This window comes from Eubalaena glacialis, chromosome 2, assembly GCF_028564815.1.
Source record: "Eubalaena glacialis isolate mEubGla1 chromosome 2, mEubGla1.1.hap2.+ XY, whole genome shotgun sequence".
Taxonomy (NCBI): domain Eukaryota; kingdom Metazoa; phylum Chordata; class Mammalia; order Artiodactyla; family Balaenidae; genus Eubalaena; species Eubalaena glacialis.
Window position 1 is genome coordinate 194,802,683 of NC_083717.1, and position 22,938 is coordinate 194,825,620.

The following is a 22,938-nucleotide window of genomic DNA, read 5'->3' on the forward strand; positions in this document are numbered from 1 at the left end:
GATCACAATGGCTGTGATGATGTGGGTGGGTGGATGGATGGATGATGGACAGACGGGTGGGTGGATGGATGGACAGATGGGTGGATGGGTGAGGGACGGATGGATGATAGGTGGATGGACAGACGCGTAGATGGAGGAAGTGAAGGACAGACAGGTGGGGGGAGTGAGAGGGTGGGTAGATGGGGGTATGGCTGCATTAGCACGTAGGTGGCTGTGTGCATGGCTGGACAGGTGGATGGATCGCGGGAGGGGGGGACAGCGGGAGGGGTGGGCCTGAGGGGCCTTGCCTGCTCCCACAGAGCCCCGAGAATAGGGGCAAGGGCAGGACAGTGGTGAGATGAGCACAGCTCTATAGGGCCGTAATTTACCGACATAAACCTCCCCTTCTGTGTGTGTGATTCAGCTACCTTTCCGGCAGATTTACAAGATGCTGCAATCGTCACTGTGGTCCGCTTTTAGTATATTTCCATCATGCCCTCGAAGTCCCCGCACTCCCGGTGTGGCAGCTCCCCCTTCCCCCAACCCCAGCAACCACTAAAGTGCCTTCTGTCGCTACGGATTGGTTTTCCGTGGATGTGTCATGTAAGTGGGATCAGACAATAAGTGGCCTTCTGTGACCGGCTGAGCATGTTTTGGAGATTTGGCCGGGCTGTAGTGTGTCAGGACTCCATTCTTTCATGTAGCTGAAGAATGTTCTGTTCTGTGGCCAGACCACATTTTGTTCATCCGTTCACCTGTCTGTGGACGCTCGGGTGGTCTCCCCGTGAGGCTTTGTGAGCAGCGCTGCCGTGAACACGTGTGTGCTGCCCGTGTGTTTTCATTTCTCAGGGATAGATTCCTAAAACGAGAATGGCTGGGTCATATGCCAAATTTATGTTCAACTTTTTAAGAAATTGCCAAACTGTTTCCCAAAGCGGCTGTACCAGTTTTCACTCCTGCCGGTGCACTGTTTCAAGTTCCAGGGGCACCCGTGTCCTGGGGCACCACGTATGACGTGAGGTGAGGTCCCTTGATGTGTGGCCCCAGAGAGTGGGAACCCTGGGCAGCCGAGCCTGTGTGCTTCTGCAGGGGGCGGTTCTAATTTGGGCTGGGCCGTGTGATTGGCAGGGCCCCAGCTGCTGGGCCTGGACAGGGCTGTTTATAGAAAAGCCTGACTCCCCCCAGGCCTGCTGGCTATTTATAGACCCAGGCTTGGGGGAGTTGGTGCCCCGGCCAGCGTCTGGCCCTGCAGAGCCCATCTGAACCCCCATGGTGTCCCCTTGGCCCCCCTGAGCCTCCATCTCACACCTGCTGGCCCAGAGCCCCGGCCACCCGCAGGAAGGGCTCGGAGCCAGCAGTCCCCGCCTGGGGTCTTCAGCACCACCCAGTGGTGGACAGAGGGAAGCATCACCACCACCCCCCTTTGACGTGACTCCAGCAAATCCCTCTCCAGGGCTCCTGGTGGCCATCCTAAAGCTCAACTCCTGCATCCGGAGACAACAAAGAAATCTCCCAGAACTCTTTTGGTCCCTCCCGCTACAATCCCGCCTCTTCCTTGTCAACACAGCCAGCCTCCCACGCCCTCACTCCCTGAAACACTCCGCCCCCCTGGCCACAGCACCCCCTTGCCAGCCCATGGTTCGCCCCATCCTCAGCCTCCTCAGCCCTCGGTGGCTTCAGAGCCTGGCACCCGGCCCTCCTGACCCTGCTCCAGCCGATTTCCAGGGCTGGCGGCCCACGGAAGGGCGGGGGGGGAGGGGTGCTGCCCACCCCCCCTCCATTACTGTCATCCAGGGAGGCCTCACACCCTGCTTGTAACCCCTGGTGTCCCCATGTGAGAGAAGAGGGACTGGGGCACAGAGGGGCCACGAGACCTGCCTAGGGTCGGAGCCAGGGCTCTGGCCAGGAGCCCAGGGAGCTGGAGGATGCGGGGCGGGGGGAAGGGGGGGCGGAGGAGCAGGAGAGCAGTGCTGGGGCTTCAATCACTAACTCTCCAGGAGTCTGAGACAAGCCCAGGGTCCACTCCCTTGCTCCTGGGGAGTATCTGGTCCCCTGCCTCTGGCTCGGGAGCCCAGGGAGCCCAGTGGCTCTCTGAGCCCTGGGCAGAGGCCAGTGGACAGGCTCCAGGCCCCTCTGCACTGAGAGTCCCCCCAGGAAAGGAACCAGGGGCACTGGCTCCCAGCCCCGGGGCAGGGGCCTAACAGGACACTCCTACCCCCAGGGGCCCATCCCTCGCCCCTTCTCCGACCCGTAGGGCCGGTCATGTCCAAGCCCAAGTCCACTTAGGGTGTGTGTGTGGCAGGGTAGAGCGGGCGTTCACTCAGCTGGGAACACAGGAGCCCAGCAGACCATGGTGCACCCTCTCTGGGCACCCAATCCCTGCACAGCCTGGGGCAGGGAGGTCTGCTGGGGCCTCTTCGACACCCCGGCCCAGTGCGGTTGGTGAGCACGCTGGCTGCTCCAGTGCCCAACCAGGTGACCTGACAGCACCGTCCCTTCTCCTTGGACTCAGGGCCCTGAGACCCGAGGGCAGCCGGGCTCCTGGATTGAGCCCGCCTGTGATACCAGGGTGCCCAGTGCCAGACTCCGGGGCCCCTGCCCATGTGGGAGGGCGACAGGAGCGGGGACGTTGGTGGGGGAGACACTCTGTCCTCTCTCTGCGCCCGCCAGAGGGCGCCCGCGCCAGTCTGGAGAACCCGGGTTCACCGCGGGGCAGGTGCGCACCCCGAGCACCCCGAGTGGGGCGCAAAGACGCAGCTCCCCTTTGGCAAACCGCACTCCCGCCCTGGAGGGGACCCCCGCGGTTTCTGGAACGCCGAGGTCCTGGACCTAGCGGGGCCCGGGGGTGCGGGAGGGGGTCGCGGCATCCAGGCCTCGCCTCGGGGAAGGCGAGCGCGATCGCCCCCCAAGAGCATTCCTGGGGCTCCCCCGGCCTGGCCGCGTGGAGGGACCCCGGAGCGCGCCCTCGGGCCTTGCGCCCCACAACCCCTGGCCGGGCCCGCGGCCCCACCCGGCTCCCGGGTGGTTGCGGGGGCGAGACCCGGCGGCCGGGAGGTCACGGCGGCGCGTCACGGCGCCCGAGAGCCCGCCCCCGGCCCCGCCCCCGGCCGGTTCCTTTTAATGGCGCGGCGCACTGGTGCAGCGGGCTCTCGGGCGGCCCAGCGCAGCGAACGAGCCGAGCCAGCATGTCGGGGACCCGAGCCTCCAACGACCGGCCCCCCGCCGCAGGCGGCGTCAAGCGGGGGCGGCTGCAGCACGAGGCGGCGACCACCGGCTCCCGGGTGACCGTGGTGCTGGGCGCGCAGTGGGGGGACGAGGGCAAAGGCAAGGTGGTGGACCTGCTGGCCACGGACGCCGACATCATCAGCCGCTGCCAGGTGCGGGCCGGGCGCCGGGTCCCTCCCCCAGCGAGCCCCCCTCCCCTCCCCTCGGACCCAGACGGAGCCTGTCCTCCCTGCCCTCCAGCCCTCCCGGGACACGCCTCTTGGACGCCTCCCCTCCCGGGACACCCTTCCCAGCCGCCACCCCCGCCCACTCACACGCACACACCACCCACTCACAACCCCCTGCCACTCATGGGAGCACACATTTCCCTCCCCCACTGCCTCCCCCAGGGACCCCGCCTTCCCCACCAGCCCCACCCCCCCAGGGCAGTGGGCCAGGGGCAGAGCTATAAATACAAGTCGCTGAGTTGGGGACACCGGATCCTCAGGGGGTGGGGTGTGCCGTGGGTGTGACAATGGGCCCTGAAGTGTGGGGGGCAGGGACCCCAGCTGCCCAGTGGTTTGAGGGCCACGGAGACACCCTCCCTTCCTGGTTCTGTCTGGGTCTGGGACAGGGCTGGCTGACCACAAGGGGTCAGTGCACGCTGAGTGCCCGGAGCCCAGAGTGGGAGCGAGCAAGGCCCCTCTGAGAGGGGTGGCCCTGGAGGGTCAGCCAAGCAGAGGCAGAGGCCAGGGCAGGACAGCGGGCCAGGTCCTGAAGGCAGGCAGAGCAGGCACAAGGGGGAGAGAGAGGAACCTCGGACTTACGGCCAGAGTGACCCAGCGGCTGGCAGTGCCAGCTAGGAGGCCGGACACAAGCTCTGTCCCCTGAGGGCCCAGGGCGGGGCCTCTGCCGGCTGCGGGCTGCTCTCTGCACCCCGTCTGTCCTGACTGCCACCGGGCAGTCCCTTGGGGCCCCGTGCCATGCTTGCTGCTATGGGCTGACTTACAGCTCGGGGCGCAGAGGGGTCAGCTTTGGGGTGCGTGCATTGGCGCTGCCAGGGTTTGCAGCCACGGGCGGGAATGCTGTCAAAAATGAGGAAGGGATGCCCTCTGAGCTCCTCCTCCCTGGCTCTGTGGCCTCATTCCTGAGCTCCCGCCAGGTGGCTTGGGGCTCAGCTGCCCCAGGGGAGACCAACATGCCGGGCTTGGGGAAGACGCTGCCATCTGGACCACTCCTGCCCGACGCGGACAGTGGGTTCCTGCAAAGTGCTTCCTGGGGTGGTGACAAGTCTCCCACCCTCTCTCTGCGCTAAGCCACGGCGAGCAAGTCCACTCCTCTCCCCTGGACCCTGCAGCTGGGCGCGTGGTCCATGCCCACTCCCCTCCCTCCCCAGCTCAGGGCATCCCCTCCTGGGGCCTGTCTGCTCCAGCAATGATGCCCAGGGCCCTCCGTGTGACCTGCCAGCTCTGGTCAGCCTCGCCCACCCGCCTGTGGCCGTCTCCCCTCCTCGAAGTGACCTCGGGGCTTTGCAGGTACCCGTGAGAGCCCTCATCTTGAAGCCACCGGGATGTCCTGGCTGTGGAGATGGTTCTGGAATGAGGCCCTCCCTGCTCTACCACCTGGGTCAGCAGGCCAGGCCCTGCCCTCTTCCGTCGCTGGACAGGACCAGCCAAGGGCAGAGCAGGCTGGAACCCCCCACCCACCTGGGGGGCCCCCTAGGCACCCTCTCCCCCACCCATATTCTCCAGCTGACATCAGTACATTTCGACCTGCAGGCCTCTGCTCTGCAACACGGGGGAATAATTCCCAGCTGTCCTGGGAGCCCACTGTGGCTTCTCCTCTCCAGCCTCCGAACAAGCTGGTGAGGCGGAGCCTCGGAGAAGCTGAGCAGTTGGAATAAGCAGCACTTATGGGCCCTCACGTGTGCCACACCCGCATGGGAACAGCGCTAGGCATCAGGGGTTGGCACGGGGAGGGTCCAGCCCATGCTCCGGGAAGGCTGCTTTTACTTAGAGCGTGTAGGCGTGAAGCCCGGAGTCGTAGCCTTCACACCGCACCTTGACCCCAGGAGCTGGTCCGAGCTCGGGAGCGAGGGGCCAGGGCAGCTGGCGGTGGAGTCGCGTGCAGTGGGTGGGCTGGGCTGGGGCCCGTCTGGGTGGCTGCCTAGAAGGCCTAAAGCCAGCCGGCCCCAGTGGCCGGAAGGGTCCCCTGGCCTGTCACCTGGGCCTGGGGCCGTCCTGAGTGGCAGCTGCTACCCCCGTGGCTGCCCTGGTCCCCGGCTCTGGTCTTGCCTCTGCTCACCCTCTGCCACCAGCAGGCCTGTCTTCCGTCTTGGCTCTGGTACACGTGGGAAGCCCTTTGGTGGCCTTTGGCCACCTGGCTCACCTGGACTCACTTTCCGCCTGCCCAGAGGCGGCCTGGGGCCAGAGCCACCCATGCCCCCAGCTGCCATCCTCATTTCTTCCCATCTCAGGGGTTTGGGGCCTGTGGTCAGCAAGCACCCCAAGACCCCCAAGACCTTCCTTACGGTCCAGAGACTCAGGCCTTAGGCCCCTCCTGCTGTTTTCTTTGACTCTAGGACGCGTTTCCTGGCAGCCTCCCCTCTCCCTGAATGGAGGGTGTGCAGCCCTGCCCTTCACCACCAGCAGCCCTTCTGCAGCCTGGGTCCCCGGTCTGCCCCAGGGCTGGCTCCCTTCTCTCCTCATTCCCAGCCCAGCCCCTTGGGCTCAGGGATGGCCACGCAGCCTCCCCCTTTCCTCTTTCTGGTTCAGGTCCTGCCACAGCGCTGCGACGGAGACCCCAGAGCCCATCTGTTAGCGGCCTCCCCGCGCTGGCACCTCATGCTCTCTCGGCCGCTCGGGCTCCGCTCACTCCCTGGGAGTCCCCGCACCTCCGCTGGGCTCCCGCTTTCCATGTCTGCTGAGCGTCCTTCCTGCTGTTTGACATTTCCCCCCCCCGCCCCCTCCCCCCCACCCCGCCTCCGTGGTGCAGATAGGAGCCTAAGAGCCCACACACCTGGCCTGGCTGTCGGGCCTCGGTGCCAGCCCTCCTTCCATTCCCAGAGTTGCCTTCATCAGGCTTTGGGCCCCCGCCCAGGACCCCGAGGCCTTCACGTGCACTGGGCAAGTTTCAGATTCCCCTCCTTCCAAGGGCAGTAAGACGGCTCGGCACAAGGGCGCGGGCGGGTTTCCCTGGGGGAGCACCGTCAGTTCGCAGGGAGCTGTGGTGATGGGCACGGTGGTCTCACTCGTTGGGGGCCGCGTCCTGCGGCTTGTTGGTGCTCTGGGTCCCCTCTCCCCGGGAGGGCGACTGGGAAATGCCTCACCTGGAGCCCCAGGCCAGTCCAGGAGCCTCCGAGGGGGAGGGAGAGTGGGGAAAATACCTGGTGGTGTTCCAGAAGCCGCCCCCCTTCCACGTGTACACCCTCCGATGACACCGGCCCCCCAGCAGTGGCTCCAGGGGGAGGGCCTCCGCAGGGTCGCCCAATCCCTCGTGGCTGTGGGAACGTCCACGTGGAGCCCACGCCCTCCTCCCTCCAGGCCTCACCCCAGTGCCTCATGGGACAGAGTAGCTCTGTTAGGGATGAGTGAATGAGGGGGTGAACGAATGAACAGCAGGAGCCTGCCGGCAGAGCAGACACACAGAAGGAGCTGACGATGCCTGGGCGCGGGCGCGGGCGCTCCGTGGTTTCACCCCAGCCGGGGCGGGGGTGGGGCAGTGCACAAGGGTCTCCAGCCGGAGAGCCGGCCCCTTGCTGCCTGCTGTGCACGCCCCTGATAAAACCCGCAGCTCCTGCCGCTGCCCAGAGGCCTCCTCCCCCGCCCGCGGCCACACCCGGGGGCGCGGGAGCGGCTTCACAGCCTCTGAGACACTGTCGCCCCGCACTCAACCTCTCTGCTATCTTTGTGCACTCTTCCCTGGCCCCCAGAGAGGGTGGGCTGGAAGGACACCTGCAGAGGCAAGCAGGGTCAGGGCTGGTCAGACTCCCCAGTGGGTTGGCCTTGGCCCCGTTCCTGTGTCCCTGAGCGAGAGAGCCCCCCTTTCTTAGATCCCTGCTGCCAGGGAGGCACCTGGCAGGAGCATCCACCAGGGAGTTTGAGTGACCAGCCAGGCCACAGGGGTGGCTTCAGCATCCCTGGCGACTCAGAGCTGTGCCTGACCCGAAGCTGCATCACGGAGGGGAGAACCTGGAGGCTGGCAGAGCCCTGAGGGTCCCCCTAGGGCACAGGAGAGGGGTGAGGCCAGCTCCAGCTCACTCTTGCGGGGCCCCCGGCATGGAGCTTCCAGAACCTGCCCACCCAGGGACGGGGAGGCAGAGCACCACCCAGGAGTGAAGGCCCTGCAGAGGCAGCCGGGCTGGGCCTGGGACCTGGACCGGCTCCCCCTCCAAGTGGTTTTCCAAACCAGGCCCCGCATGGACTGCCGGCCCCCCGCCCAGCTCTCCCTGGGCCTGCAGGGCTGGAGCCTTAGGAGGGCAGGTGGGGTGTCCCTGCCCCGACCTCAGCCCCTGACTCTGTGCGGCCAGGAGCGGGCAGACGGGGGTCTCTCTGGGACGGTCACCTAGACCTCTGCAGAGCTGCTGGGAGGTGCACGCTGCGGGTCGGCAGACCCTGGGCTCAGCGTCCAGGGCTGGCTCACGCCCCTGGGGGTAGACTGTGACCTGGTGCCTGGGCCCTGCAGCCGGTGGGGGTCATCTGCGGCCCACAGGCCCACAGAGGCGTGCGCCTCTTCCTAGGCGCTGGTGTTTACCCCAAACAAATGTGGTGCGTGCTCAGGCCAGCTGGCGTTGGCACCGGGCACTTGAGAGCAGGGGAGGGAGGCGGGCCGTCTGGGCCCCCACCAAGGCAGGCAGGATGCGGCTGGGGGGAGATGTCTGGCATACGGGGAGAGCATCTGCAAGCTGCCATCTGGTCTAGCCTGGGCTCTGCTGCAAACTCCCTTCTTGGGACCTCAGTTTCCCCATCTGTCAAAGGAGGCCATGCACCCCGGACTGCCCCACCTACGGTGGGAAACCTGACCCTGGGTGTGAACTCTGCAGAGAACCTCGTGTGAGGGGACTCACTGCACGTGTACCGAGGCAAGGGCAGAGCGAGGACGGGGGTCTCGGGGGGGGCACAGTTGACCCCCAAACCCGGGGCCCGTCAGTCACGGTGACTCAGATGGTCAAGGCTGAGCCCACCGCCCTACTCCCCCGACCCCCACACCTCATCAGCATCAGCTCCCTTCCCTCCCACAGCCCCTCTGGGGTCCCTTCCCTGTCTCCCTCCAGGGCAGCCCCCCCAGTTCACCCCCCAGCACAGTCTGCATCCGAGCCCCCCGTGGCCTGACACCGCCTGCCCGCCCTTGCTCGCAGGGCACCCCCTCCTTGGCCCCCAGCCCCACCCGCGTCATGCCCTTTGTCCTTCTGCCTCCCCTGTCATTTGTTCAGAGCCTGCGCTCAGTTCCCGCAGCCAACCACCTGGCTCGGGGCACCTGGGGAGGCGGCAGGCTGGCCTCCAGCCATCGTCGGCCTTCGGGAGGCGGCTGAGCCGTGGGACCTGGCACCGTCGCGCAGCAGGGCCTCGGGGATGCACAGCAGGATCGCAGTGACCCCAGGAGTCAATTAGAGGCAAACCCACCCCAGTCCTCCAACCCCCGTGTCAGGCCAGACAGGCCTCCCCGCGTGCGTTTGACAAGCGGAACGCTAGGGTGTCTGGGGACCCCCGTGGACGGGGCTTCTAGCCGGGCCGTGGTGGGGCCGTCTGGCACAGATCGTGGCCAAGCCCCAGGGCGAAAGGGGTATTGTGGGTGAGGTTGGGCTCTGGCCCCGCTTCTTAAATTCCCCGGGGGTGCGGTGAGGTCCAGGAGGAAGAGGCCCTGGCCAGGTCTCCTGGCGCCCGCGCCCCCAGCCTGGGCCATTTCGGTGGGGGAGGCCGGGAGACGTGTGAGTTTCATCCATCCCCAGCCCGAGGAGCAGGTGCTCCTGGCGGGAGGAGGCTGCCCTCCTTCAGCCCTGCCTGGATGGGGCAAGGAGAGGCCTCGCATGGGGGGAGCCCCACCCTGCCGGGCCCTGCGGAGGGGGGCTGAAGCCCTCACAGCCAGCAGCCACGGCCCCCGCCACAAGGCTGGAGGACAGCGGGGCGTGGAGGGTGGAGGCCCAGCCGCGGAGAGCCTCCGCGGATAAGCGATAAGCGTGTGCTTTTGCAGGAGATTCAGCCGGGAAGGTGGAGCTGGGCCGGACTCCGAGGCTCTGGGGGCAGAGCGGGCCCCACAGGGCAGGCCCACAGCCTCTGGCGCCAGCCGGAATGTGCCCCTCCCCGGGCCCTGCTCACTGGCTCTGGCGACCCACGTGCTGGGGCCCGCGCTGTCCGCTAGTGGCCGGAACTGGGACGGAAGGCCGGTGTCCCTCAAGGGCGGGGCCTTCCCCTGGCTCCCCTGACTCAGCCCCGCCAGCCTCAGAGTGGTTTTTCCCACTTTATTCTTAGTTGGGAGACACAGGCCCCAGGGAGGTTCCCTGCTGAGAGGGTGAGGGGCCCTGGCCCTGCTGGCCCGTGCCAGCACCCAGTCCCCTCACCCGGCCCCAGAAGGGCTGTGCTGCTTGGCCCGCCCTCTGCTTCCCCGGAGCTCGGGCTGTGTGGCAGCAAGGGCCGTGGGGGCCTGAGTTTGCTCCCCGGGATGGTTGGGCCCCCTCATTCCTGCATCAGAGGACGGACCCCCAGAGGGACTCATGGGCAGGGCAGGCAGGGCTCTGAGTGTGTCCGCACTAGCCAGCCTCCCTGGAGCATCAGCACGTGACGGTCCTGGGTGTGGGCCAGCCCCTCTCTTGGACCCAGTCCCCTGGCCAGGCCCCTTCACCCCGTCCCAGGAGCAGGGCCCTAACCCAGCACCCCAGACGTGCATCAGAGCCGACCACTGGACCAAACTCCCCAAGTCCGAGCATGGACGGCATCTCACACTCCTTGGGGAACAGGACCACCACCCCGGGCAGCCCAGAGGGGGCTCCTGAGCGCCTGCATTTAGAGCTGCCTGGAGTGAGGCCGCTTGCCGGGCAGGCCTTCCCAGGGTGGGTCCAAGCCCCCGGGCTCCTGGATGCTGAGCCAGTTTGTTTTCTGTTCCCAGGGGGGCAACAATGCTGGCCACACCGTGGTGGTGGACGGCAAGGAGTACGACTTCCACCTGCTGCCCAGCGGCATCATCAACACCAAGGCCGTGTCCTTCATTGGTGAGTGCCCGCCCCGCCGCGCCCCGCCCCACCCCAGCCTGGGATCCTGAGTGTGTGAGCAGGAGAGACCTGGGACGTCATCCAGCCCAAGGGCCCGGTGTGAGGCCTGGACGCCGCCGGAGAGCTGGGCTGGACCCCCGCCCCCCCACTGCCCTGCCCAGCGTGAGGAGCAGGTGCTCCCGACCAGGAGGGAATGACCTGCTCAGCCAGGGCCTCGGCCCTGGGCCGGGAGGTTCCAGGTCCCAGCCTCAAGCGGGAGCCCTCGCAGAGGCCTCTGATCCGGGACCTGTCCTCAGAGCCCCTCCCAGAGCCCAGGACCCCACCCGGCCTGGGCCAGAGGGAGGGAGAGTGCAGGAGGCTCCGCTGAGGGCTCAGACTCGCGCAGTGTGTGTGTACAGGCCTGTGTGCCTGTGTGTGAGTGAGCACACGTGCGGGTGTGCATGGGTATGAGTCTGCGGGCGTAGGCGCATGAGTGTGAGCGTGTGCGTGCGTGCAGGTGTTGTGTGTGTGTGCTCTTGTGCATGTCCTTGAGCGTGCGAGCGGGTCGGGCCTGGCTCCCTGCTGCGTGGCTGGAGCCGGGTCTGTGCCTGCAGCCGGGTCTGTGCCGGAAGCTGTTCCTGGCCTGCTCGGGCCCCTCTGCGGTCGCCTCCCCTCGGCCCCTTCCCATTGCCTTCTGCTGCCCACCCCACCGTGGGACACGCTCTGGCAGCTTCTGGTACTTTTCCTTCTGGCTCTTTCCACGACTTGGCAGGCCCACACTCGTGACTTATCTGCCCCGCCCCCTCGCTGGCTGGGAAGCTGGGAAGCAGGGGTGGCGCGGCAGGTGTGTGCCCGGCGGTGGCAGGGGGTCTGCCCCTGCGCGTGAGCCCAGGGACACGGCGGCGGAGGGGCTGCAGGGGCAGTGGGCAGTCCGTCTGAGCAGGAAGAAAGGGTCTCCCGGAGCCTCCTCCGTGGGTGCGGACCGGGCCCCAGCAGTGGGTGAGGATGGGGCAGCGAGGACGCCAGCTCACCCGGGACCCCACGCCCAGGGGCTAGGGCTTTGCTGCAGGAAGCTGCTCAGCGCCAGCCTCGGCTGCTGGGCCCCGGGCCCCTCTGGGAGGAAAACGAGCCCAAGGAGGCACCACTCGACCAGGGGGCGCTCTGCCCGGTCTCCGAGGAGCTGGGGGTGGGTGGGGGCTGGCGGTCACCGGGGAGCAAGGGCAAGGGTTCCGCTCGGCGGTCAGCGCGGCCAGACGGCGACGGCGGCGGGAAGCCCCTTCGCAAGGGCAGGACGAGCTGGCACTCACACAACTGCCCCCGCAGCCCGGGTCACTCCCCCAGGCCCTGCCACGTGGTCATTTCAGGACTCGTGGCATTTAGGTGACCTTTTGTGCTCGGTGTGGCTCGCATCGTCTCTGAGTCACTCCGTCTGGACCCATGTCCCGTCTCCCTCGGCCATCTCGGTGCTCAGGGGACGGGCTCCTCCCAGGGGGGCAGCAGGGGCCCTGCCCAGCTGGCTTTGGTCTTAGAGGAAGGGGCCAGCGTTGGCTTTAGCCTGGGCCCACGGTGACCTCGTGACCTTGGTGAGCCCCTTCCTCCCCTGGCCTCAACCTCCGCCCTCTGTAGACCCTACTTCAGTTTTACGTGGATGGGGAAGCGTGGCTCCCCCAAGGCCCTGCTTGGGTCCCAGGAATGGCTGGAGGCTGCATTTCTCCGCACCTCCTGCTTTCCCATTTCCATGCCGCTTAAATAAAACACAACAGCTTTACTGAGGTATAATTTACGTACCATGAAGTTCACCCCTGTGAGGGTACGATTGTACATCCATCACGATTCAGTTCTAGAACATTTTCTTCCCCCTGAGGAGTTTCCCCTCCCCCCTCCCACCCCACCCCCGACAACCACTGATCTGCTGTCTCTGTAAATGCTTCATGATGGCTTTTGTTTTGTTTTGACCGTTTTCTTTATTGTGATAAAATGTACATAATATAAATTTACCATCTTAGCCGTTTTTCACTGTACAGTTCGGTAGCGTTACGTACGTTCACGTTGTTGTGCAGCCTTCACCACCATCTGTCTGCAGAACTGTGTCATCTCCCTAAACAGAAACTCTGTCCCCATTAAATACTCACTCCCCCTTTCCCCCTCCAGCCCCTGCCCCCAGCATCCTACTTTCTGTCTCCACGAGTTTGACTTCTCTATGGACCTCATACACGTGGATCATACAGAACGTGTCCTTCAGTGTCTGGCTTATTTCACTTTATATAGTGTCCTCGAGGTTCATCCATGTTGCCACCTGTGTCAGAATTTCCTTCCTTTTTAAGGCTGGATAATATCCCATCATGTGGATGAACCACATCCTTCTGTTGATGGACGCCTGGGTTGCTTCCCCATCTTAGCTATTTTGAACGATGCTGCAATGAACATGGGAGCGCGAATTTCATGTTGTTTTTGTTTTTATTTATTTATTTTAAAAATAGGCTATTTTATTTTATTTTTTAAATTAACTTATTTATTTATTTTTGGCTGCGTTGGGTCTTCATTGCTGTGCGCGGGCTTCCTCTAGTTGCGGCGAGCGGGGGCTACTCTTCGTTGCGGAGCGAGGGCTCTAGGCACGCGGGCTTCAGCAGTTGTGGCGCACGGGCTCTAGAGCGCAGGCTCAGTAGTTGTGGTGCGTGGGCTCAGTAGTTGTGACTTGCGGGCTCTAGAGCGCAGGCTCAGTAGTTGTGGCTCGTGGACTCTAGAGCACAGGCTCAGTAGCTGTGGCGCACGGGCTTAGTTGCTCCACGGCATGTGGGATCTTCCCGGACCAGGGCTCGAACTCAAGTCCCCTGCATTGTCAGGCGGATTCTTAACCATTAGGCCACCAGGGAAGTCCCTGTTTTTGTTTTTACATTTTTTTTTTATGTGGACCGCTTTTAAAGTCTTTATTGAATTTGTTAACAGTACTGCTTCTGTTTTATGTTTTGGTTTTTTGGTCATGAAGCATGTGGGATCTTAGCTCCCCGACCAGGGATTGAACCCGCACCCCCTGTATTGGAAGGTGAAGTCTTAACCACTGGACAGCCAGGGAAGTCCCTGTGCTGTTTTAAACGTAAATCCCCCGCGTCCGTGATCCGATTCAGTCTTGTGTCTGTGTGTTGCAGGCAACGGAGTGGTTGTCCACTTACCAGGCTTGTTCGAAGAAGCAGAAAAGAATGAGAAGAAAGGTAGGTCCGTGTCCCCGCAGACCCGCCCCGCCCAGGACATGTGCATGTTCCCAGTGGCCAAGTTGCCAGGTGGCTCGCCATGTGGTTTCTCCTGAGGGCGGCGGCAGGTGGGCAGGTGGGGCGGCTTCCACGGCTGGCCCCCTGCCTGGGCCTGCTGGCTCTGCGTGTGCAGGAAGCCGGGAGCGGGCAGTCCAGAGGCCCCAAACTCTGGCTTCAGGCCACAGCCTCAGTGTCGCAGGGGAGCTTTCATGCCACTGGGGACAGGTGGCACTGTCCAGGAAGGAGCCCTGGAACCTGGAAGATGACCCTGATGTCTGGCTGAGGCTGGGGACTATTGGGCCGACCATGCGCGCAGGGAAGAATGTGGTCCCTGGGGGCTGTTCAGGGGCAGGAGGCTGGCAGGCAGTGACCGAGGCCACCAGCCAGGCATCTGGGCAAGTGGGACCCCAGTGGTTGTTCAGAGGCAAGCTGATGACACAGTAGCCCTGAGATGCCATGGAGGAAGCATAGCCTCGGCCTCAGGGCTCAGTGCAGGCATGAAAAGAGCGAGTGGGACCCTGGCCCTGGGACGCGGGCACCAGGAGGTGCCGGGATGGAGACCCCACAGAGAGACAGGCTCGCCCGTGGGGACGTGGGTGGACGTCCCCGGGGGGAGGGCCCAGGACCCCCCCCAGAGAGGCCACCATGGGGAGGGCCCGCCACTAACCGGAGGTGACTTTGTGGCCCGTGGCCGACCACGTGCTGTGTCCGCAGGCCTGAAGGACTGGGAGAAGAGGCTCATCATCTCTGACCGGGCCCACCTCGGTGAGTCTCAGGCCCTCCCTGCCCACCTGTGAGTGACGCCCCCATCCCCACCATGGCCTGGGGCTCCCCCAGGCCTTCTCCAAGGGCTTCCGGGGGTGCCAGGTCGGGAATCACTGCCCCCACTGGCAGATGGGGAGATTGAGGCCCGGGGGACCCCAGTGCGTCCCCGGAGGCCCTGTAACCGTCTGTCTCTCCCGCTCGTGGTGCCCCCGCCGGCCCGGCCGGCAGTGTTCGATTTTCACCAGGCGGTGGATGGGCTCCAGGAGGTGCAGAGGCAGGCCCAGGAGGGCAAGAAGTGAGTAGTGCGTGCGCTCGGCGCGTGGCCCTCGAGTCCACGGATGGAGAGCTGGGGGCGTGTGGGGTGGGGAGCGTGCGTCCACCCGAAGCCCCCGAGGACGGTGCCCGTCGGTTCACCCCAGGCCTCCCTGGCCCTGAAGCCCAAGCGAGCCGCCTCTCCCCGGGGCCGCGCCGTCCTCCCCGGCTGCCACCCCGCGGAGTGCCCGTGCTGTCTGTCACCTGCTGCGCCCCCCACCCCTGCTGGGATCGCAAGCCAGCCTTGACCACAGCTCCGTCACGGCACCCCGTCCTGCCCACCAGCTCTCGGTGGCCGTTCACTGGTTCTCCAGAGATGTTTATTAGACGGTGCCGGGGACGGTTCTCAAAGCCGGGGCAGGGATGCAGCAGACCAGAGTACTGCCTCTCACACACACGTGCACACGCGCCTGCACTGCCCACATTCACACTGCACACGCTCGTCCACAGGTGCACACGTACGTACACATGCACGTACCGCACACATCCGCACACACACACGCCAGTGCACGCATGTGTGCACACAAATGTGCGTGCACCACATGCACTCACACACAGCACACGCTCATACACAGGCACACACGTATGTGCGCACGTGTATGCGCTGCACACGTACACACGCACGTGCTCATACACAGGTGCGCACACGCTCCCATAGGAGCACGTGCACGCACACACATGCACGCACACACACAGGGCTTGGCCACATGCAGGTGGCAACGCTGAGCCTGGCTGGGCTGCGGCGGGCAGAGCGTGCAGGCTGGGCACAGCTGGGTTCCACTCCCGGAGCAGCAGCCTCCGTGCCAGGCGAGAGGGAAGCCAGGGCAGAAGGCAGACGGGCCGGGGAGGGCACCACTGGGCACTGGGCCTCAGAGGGGGGTAGGGGAGGGTCAGGGCTGGGACTCAGTCAGACCCGGGTGCCACCACCGCAGCCCCGGGTCCCTGGAAGCTGGCCACGTGAGGTTTCCCGTGGTTCTCATGGCCGTCCCAGACTCCCGGGTGCTGCTGCTGGGAGGGACCCTCAGATGTCACCCAGCTCGACCTTGATTTATGGGGCTGGAAACTGAGGCCTGAGGGGCTGGCTGGGGAACCCGCGTTCCCAGGCTCCGCCCCCAGGCCCCAGGCAGGCTGGCCTGGGCGACCCGAGCTCACAGCCTGTGGCCTTTTAGCATCGGCACCACCAGGAAGGGGATTGGACCGGCCTACTCGTCTAAAGCGGCCCGCACGGGCCTCCGCATCTGTGACCTCCTGTCGGACTTCGACGAATTCTCCACCCGGTACCTGACCTGTCCGTGACCCCAGGGGAGCCTGGCCAGGGAGGTGGGCGCAGGGCTCCAGGGGGCCGGGGGTCTCAGTCATTGTCGCTTCTGCAGATTCAAGAACCTGGCCCATCAGCACCAGTCCATGTTCCCCACTTTGGAAATAGATGTTGAAGGTCAACTCAAAAAGCTCAAGGTAGAGCTGGGTGCCTCGGAATCAGGGCAGACCCCACCGAGGGTCCGTGTCCCACCCGGGCAGACCCCACCGAGGGTCCGTGTCCTACCCGGCTGCCCGTGCACATGCGCGCAGTGTACCTGTCGCGGGGCGCTATCACAGGGTGCCTGGGCTCGGGGACTGCGGGCCTCCCAGGGGAGCCCCCTGGCCAGCCGTGCTCACGGTGTTCTTCTCAGCAGGCCGGGGGCTCACTTGCTGGCCTGGCCCCTTGCCTCCTCTCTGAGGAAATGGCCCCAGATGTGCTGGGGGACGGAGGCCGACCCTGTCTGTCTGGGGCAGGAGCAGGCGGGAGACAGGAGGATGTCAGCGCAGAGCCCTTCTGGAAGTTTCCAGGGCTGGGACCCCAGCTCCTCCAGCCTTGTCTGGGGCTGTAAATGTGACAGGGCGGGACGAGCGGGGATATTTGCAGACCGAGCCCCTCGCTGGGCGGGAATTTGCTGGAAAAGAGAGGCTGTGGGGAGGAGGCCAGAGCTGGGTGGACACCCTAGTTCCTGCATCCTCCCCTTTCCCCCAGGGCTTCGTTGAGCGGATCCGACCCATGGTCCGAGACGGCGTTTACTTCATGTACGAGGCGCTCCATGGCGCCCCCAAGAAAATCCTCGTGGAAGGCGCCAACGCAGCCCTTCTCGACATTGACTTCGGTACGCCCCGGCCGCATCCCCACAAACCCCTCCTTTCAGAGACAGGCGTGGTGCGGCCTCCCTCCATGGCCACGCTGCCGGCCGTGCCCAGGAAACGTACCGCCCTCGTTTCCCTAACTTCAGCCGCGAGGGGAGAAGCGAGAAGCTGGGCTGGAGGTGCGGGAGGGAGGGCGAGAGAGACCGGCGGGGCCCCAGCTGCCCCACGTGGGCCTCCGTCCACCCTATCCCCGACCCAGGAACACACCAGCACCGAGGCCACAAGGCGCAGGCAGGGGAGGCACGCACCGTCCAAACCCAAGCGACCCTCCCCCTCCCCTCCCCCCCAGCTCACACCCATTGCGCCCTGTGCCGGCCACTCCCCCGGGAGGGTCCCCCTGGAGATCCTGCCGAGGGGGACCCCTGGGCCCAGGCGATCTGCAGGCTGGTGGCCTAACTGGCTGTCTCACAGGGACCTACCCCTTTGTGACGTCATCCAACTGCACGGTGGGCGGCGTATGCACCGGCCTGGGCATCCCCCCCCAGAACATAGGCGAGGTCTACGGCGTGGTGAAGGCCTACACCACACGCGTGGGCATCGGCGCCTTCCCCACCGAGCAGATCAACGTGAGTCCCCAGCCCCGCGGGACCGCGTGGGCACCTGGGCGAGGGGCCTGGGGAGGCTAGCGAGATGCAGGAGGCTGCCGCTCCAGCCCCATCCCGCGCCGTGGCCGTGGCCGTGGCCATACACAGTGGAGCCCCTCGGCTCAGGAAGGGCACCGAGAGCTGTCTCTCTGCTCCATCCTCGGGGGCACAGGCCACCTTCGTCCTTGGGGGCCTGAGCCCGCTTGGGTTTTGGTCTCAGCCAAACTAGAGCAAGGCCAGAAGCACCGCCCCCGCCCCGCCCAGCAAACTGCTCTCCAGCCTCGTGGGTGCTTCTGGAAGCTCAGGACACCGCCGGCCTTCCTCTCACCTGGCCTGTGCCCTCATGGCCGGCGAGCACCCGAGACTCTTGTCCTGGGCAGATGTCTGAGAGCCAGAGTGGGAAGGGGCTTGAATGAGGCACAAGGATAGGGATAGGGACCCCTGAGAAATAAACACACACCTGCCCGAGGCTCAGCTGCAGGGCCAGGTCAATCCACCCTCACCTGCCCACGAGGCCCAGAAGGAGGCGCTGGTCAGCGCGGCCCAACCTGTGGGGGCCTCAGCTGGGGCAGGTGTGCCAGGGACCAGGGAAGCAGGCGTGAGGAGGGGGTGATCGTCAGGGGCTGCAGGAGGGTCGGAGGGGAGGGCAGAGGAGATCGTGAGCGCCAGGCAGCCGGGCACAGGCTCCCTTTCCCATGGCACTGGGGCCCTCTCTGTCCCCACGCAGGAAATCGGGGACCTGCTGCAGAGCCGCGGCCATGAGTGGGGCGTGACCACGGGCAGGAAGAGACGCTGTGGCTGGCTGGACCTGATGATCCTCAGATATGCCCACATGGTCAACGGATTCACCGCGTAAGTGGCACTTCTGGCACGTCTGCTACTGAGCCCACCCGGGTGCCCGTCCACCCCGGGGTCCGTCCCTGAGTCCCCAGACACCATGGGAGCAGGGAAGCTGGGCATCGGGGCTCAGGGCCACCGTCTCCCCACGCAGGGTGATGTCACCCGAGGGAGACCCTTCTCCACGGCGAGGCCACAGCAGTGGGGTGACGTGGAGGCCCATGCAGGGCACCTTGGAGCTGGCCCTGTGGCCAGCCCTGCATCTGCTCCTGAGCACAGACAGGGCTGGGGCTCCTCCCACGAGCTGTGCCAGCAGCAAACGCCATCACTTCAGTTCCCCCAAACCCCCAGGGTGACACTGGGCTCCTAAGAAGGGGGCAGAACAAACCCCCAGCAGGAGAGGCCACGCTTGAAGCTCGCGAGACCCCGCAGAGAGGCAGCAGTGGGGACGCAGCCTGCGCTGGTCCTAGAGAGCGGCCGGCCGGGTTTACAGCCCCTCGGGGGCCTCTGCAGGTCCCCCCGCTCTGGAGCCCCGGTCTGCGAGGCTGTGGACAGGATGATGACCCCGAGGGTGCCGGGAGCAGGAGCCCCCCTCCTCTGGAAGCGGCATCCCCCTTGGGGGCAGGGTGGGCCCCCCACAGGGCCCCCGAGACCGACCAGGCAGCCGGGCTGCTCTTGGTGACGGTTGTGGTTCCGGCGGCTCAGACCTTGCCCTGGGAAATGAGGGGCTTCGTGCGAACGGAGGACTTGCTGCTCCCTCCCCAGAAAGACGGGCCAGGGTGCGAGGTGCACGCTTGTCACAGCGCACGGCCCACGAGTTAACCACAGCCGCGCTCGGTGTGTGTGGGCCGTCCGTCCGCAGGAGGCACAGGGACGAAGTGGCCGAGGACACGGTGTCCAAGGTCCCCGGCCCGCAGTCCTTGTGTGCAAAACAGGGAGATGCAGCCTCCCGAGGCCCCGAGGGTAACGGCCCAGCCCAGGTCAGGGCAGTGGCGCCGCGCACGGTGGCCCACGTGGGCTCGGGAAGCCCAGGGACACCCACCCAGAGGCCCTTGAAGCCTGGCCGTGCAGAGATGAGAAAAGGAAGGGGAGAAACTTGCATGAAGCCCGGGCTCCCTGGCCCTGGGCGGACGGTGCGGGAGACCCTCAGGGGTGGACGACGTCGTGGGCACCGGTGGTCTCGGCCCAGGCTCGGGGTCTCCCGGGTCAGAGGGCCGTGGACGGGCACAAGGCTCACATGCCCAGACCCTCAACGCGGCCGTGAGAAGGGCAGAAAGGACAAGGCCGCCAGATCGGGGTCCCCATGGGGTGCTCAGGGCCAGGCGGGCCGGGCGGCTGGAGCTGGGTTCCAGCCTGGCCAAAGGCGGCCTTTTCCATCCTCCTCTCGATTCCTGGCAAGTAGAGGAGAAGCGAGGGGTGGAGCCCAGACAGGAGAAATGACGGCGTAGCTGACCGCTACTCGGCTTCTCGCTGTGGTTTTGGACAGGCTGGCCTTAACGAAGCTGGACATCCTGGACGCCCTGGACGAGATTAAAGTCGGCGTCGCGTACAAGCTCAGCGGGAAGCGGATCCCCTACTTCCCAGGTGCGAGCACGGTGGCTTTCCTGTCCTTGGCCTGTCTCGCGGGACCTGGGAACAGACGTGACCCGTGGTTTCTGGGGCGAGGGGACAGGGTGTATGTGTTGAACACGCGGGGTGAGCGCGTGTCTGCAAGACTCATCCCGATTCTGTCTGTGGCAGGTTCTCACCCCGAGGGGAGGCCTGGCCAGGCCTCAGGGCAGTTGCCAGGCATCCATGGTCTGGGAAGGGCTCAGAGGGACTCAGAGGGACCGGCCTGACCCCGGGACCCTGGGGGACCCTCAGGCGCCTGGGGTCAAGGCCCACCTCCCAGGAGCTGGGGACTCACCTGAAATAGCCGACGTCAGGTCTGGACGCTCAAAGCTCTGGGCAAATAGGAAGACGACTTTGACCTAAGAAAAGATACATTTTTGGTTAGACTCTTTAAGGTCCTAACTGGAGTTTCTGTGACCAAGCAAGCATCCTTTCTTTTAAAAAGCATAAAGGCAGTGCTGTTTTCCTGGTGTCACAGTTACCTGTGCATCTGCACAGGGGTCACATGACCCCACCCTCACCGGTGGCCATGGGCGAGCTGCCCCCCGCTGCCCCACCCCCAGCACGCGTGTACACCCGCCAGCACCGGCGGCTGTGGGAGCCCCCTGCGTCCTCTCGGCCAGTGTGCCCCAGGCCTACTGACCCTGAGCTTCGAGAGGGCGCAGCAGGATTGTGGTGTGACCCCAGGGGAGCATTCGAACTTGGAGCGCATCCAGGGCCCTTGCAGTGGACGGCTCCTTGCAGCATCTTCTGACAATAAGGGGTGGTTGGTGTCTGCTGTAGCCCCGGAGTCCCCGCCAAGTGGGGCCCCTGCCCTGAGGAGGGGGATATAGATCCTTTAGGACCTCTTGACACTTCAGGACCCTCGATCCCCTTAGAATTTCCAAGCAGGGGCCTCGGCGTTCCTCTTATGATCGCTGGGGACGTTGTAGCAGAGCACGTAGTGAATCCGTGTCCAGGGTGGCGTGTCCCCTGGGCTGGAAGGGGTACAGCCAGTGTCCGAGAACCACCCCCACCCCCTGAGTAAACCAAGCAGGGCGGCTTGCCTTCCCCGCCTCTGAGCCCCGGGGCAAGCGGACCCCAGGCTGGGGGTCCCGGGCCCGTGGCCGAGCAACTGTCCACAGCACGTGGTTCACCCCCGCCCTGCGTGTCCCCAGCCAACCAGGAGATTCTGCAGAAGGTGGAGGTGGAGTATGAGACGCTGCCTGGGTGGAAGGCGGACACTGCGGGCGCCAGGAAGTGGGAGGACCTGCCCCCGCAGGCCCAGAGCTATATCCGGTTTGTGGAGAACCACGTTGGAGTGGCAGGTGGGTGCCCTGAGCCCTGGCTGCCCCCTCTCCCCGCCGCGCCCTGGGCTGAACCTCCCCTTTCCCTTTCAGTGAAATGGGTTGGTGTTGGCAAATCCAGAGATTCGATGATCCAGCTGTTTTAGACAAAGACAGAGCTGATCCCGGCAGGCCACGTCCACGCCAGCAGCCACAGTAGTGTTCTTTCCCCAGCCAGCAAAACCAACGCCGTAAACAAAGAGATTTGAAAACTATTTTCTGTACTTTTATATTTCGCTTTAAGCCTTCAGCTCCACCCACTGATTTCTACAACAACTTGAAACATCTGAAAACCAGTGTTGGGTACATTTTTAAAAATCCTGCTATTTCAAATGAGCCGAAGCGCTCAAAACAGAGACCTTTTATGGCACGTGAATTGTCACATGGTTGTATGCCCGGTTGGAGCCATTTAGTAATAAACAAATCCGACAGCCGCTGAACGGTAGTGAGCAGTGCATGTTTTGTTCTGACTTGGTCGTCGTCGTTTTGACTTTTAAACGCTGGAAGGCGCCACTTTGCCGCATCAGCAGTCTGGGTGACACACATTTTCTTTTGTTTTTTAATAAATTTATTTATTTATTTATTTATTTTTGGCTGCGTTGGGTCTTCGTTGCTGTGCGCGGGATTCCTCTAGTTGCGGCGAGCAGGGGCTACTCTTCGTTGCGGTGCGCGGGCTTCTCATTGCGGTGGCTTCTCTTGTTGCGGAGCATGGGCTCTAGGCGCGCGGGCTCAGTAGTTGTGGCACGAGGGCTCAGTAGTTGTGGCTCACGGGCTTAGTTGCTCCGCGGCATGTGGGATCTTCCCGGACCAGGGCTCGAACCTGTGTCTCCTGGGTTGGCAGGTGGATTCTTAAGCACTGCACTACCACGGAAGCCCTAAATCCTAACTTTTTAGAGCTGAGGATGCCAGCTGGGTTCACTGACATTGGGCCGCTGCCAACTCGGCTTGCTTCCCATGGACCCTGCCGGCCCCAGACGGTTCCACAGGGTCCGGTGTCACCGGCTTGCACCACAGAGTCCCAAACTCATGTGACAGCATGTTGGGTGAAAGGGCCACAGATTGGGTGTGTGGCTTCACACCTGCTAGCGAACTTTTCCAAACAGTGCCGAGAACGGCCTTCAGCAATTTGAAAGATGTCGGGGGCATGCGTGTGGACCACCGTCCTCAGGCAGCAGGGCTACAGATGAGAAGCACCAGCGGAAACTGATCTTGGAGTTTCCCAAGAATTATTTCCTTCCACGATAGAGCAAGAGGGACGAAAGGAGAGGCCAAAGGCAGGGTGAGTTCTTAAGGAAAGAGGAGGTGGACCCCAGCTCTCCTCCCTGCCCCCGGGGATACTGTGCTTCTCCTGACCAGATGACCATCCTGCTACGACAGAGGGATGCACGCTTTGGGCGATCCACCAGAGTAGGCATTTTCCAAAGAAAGAAATCATTTCATTCTGCATAAAAAGCTGCACTCCTGGCTTGGCAAGCTCAACCTGCAATTTAAATTACAAAGCTGCAAAAAGCCGCTATATTATGTAGTATCTGCTAAATCCTCCACTCGAATACAAGTTGTTCTTTCCTTTGATCTCTGGACAAAATCTTGGGGAGGCAGCCCCAGGCAATGTCTTTGAGTATCTGCAGGTGTTATACAAGGTGAAAAGACACCAATTTGGAGGGGAAATCATTCTTCCCTGGCACCAGCTTCCTCACTCCCGTGTGGCCCAGGGATGG

General features: G+C 64.2%; 1 protein-coding gene across 3 annotated transcripts; it reads left to right on the forward strand.

Moving 5' to 3' along the window:
* Window positions 1-3,095: 3,095 nt before the first annotated feature.
* Window positions 3,096-21,660, forward strand: ADSS1 (adenylosuccinate synthase 1). Of its 3 annotated transcripts, none has more exons than XM_061181368.1 (13): window positions 3,096-3,356; window positions 10,285-10,387; window positions 13,513-13,575; window positions 14,329-14,379; window positions 14,608-14,674; window positions 15,861-15,968; window positions 16,065-16,146; window positions 16,700-16,826; window positions 17,275-17,429; window positions 18,175-18,299; window positions 19,771-19,868; window positions 21,053-21,202; window positions 21,275-21,660. In XM_061181368.1, the coding sequence occupies exons 1-13, from the start codon at window positions 3,165-3,167 to the stop codon at window positions 21,325-21,327; spliced, it is 1,374 nt and encodes a 457-aa protein (XP_061037351.1). In that variant the 5' UTR covers window positions 3,096-3,164; the 3' UTR covers window positions 21,328-21,660. The 3 variants fall into 3 exon arrangements, with proteins under 3 accessions (XP_061037351.1, XP_061037352.1, XP_061037353.1); XM_061181369.1 differs by lacking the exon at window positions 3,096-3,356 and adding an exon at window positions 9,697-10,196; XM_061181370.1 differs by lacking the exons at window positions 3,096-3,356; window positions 10,285-10,387 and adding an exon at window positions 11,270-11,341.
* The last annotated feature ends 1,278 nt before the right edge of the window (window positions 21,661-22,938 follow it).

Bases quoted from the DNA above. Each gene is read 5' to 3' on its own strand.
- ADSS1 (XM_061181368.1), top strand. From the start codon at position 3,165: ATGTCGGGGACCCGAGCCTCCAACGACCGGCCCCCCGCCGCAGGCGGC. The intron at 14,675-15,860 runs GTGAGTAGTGCG...GTGGCCTTTTAG, and splicing joins CAGGCCCAGGAGGGCAAGAA to CATCGGCACCACCAGGAAGG. The intron at 15,969-16,064 runs GTACCTGACCTG...TCGCTTCTGCAG, and splicing joins TTCGACGAATTCTCCACCCG to ATTCAAGAACCTGGCCCATC.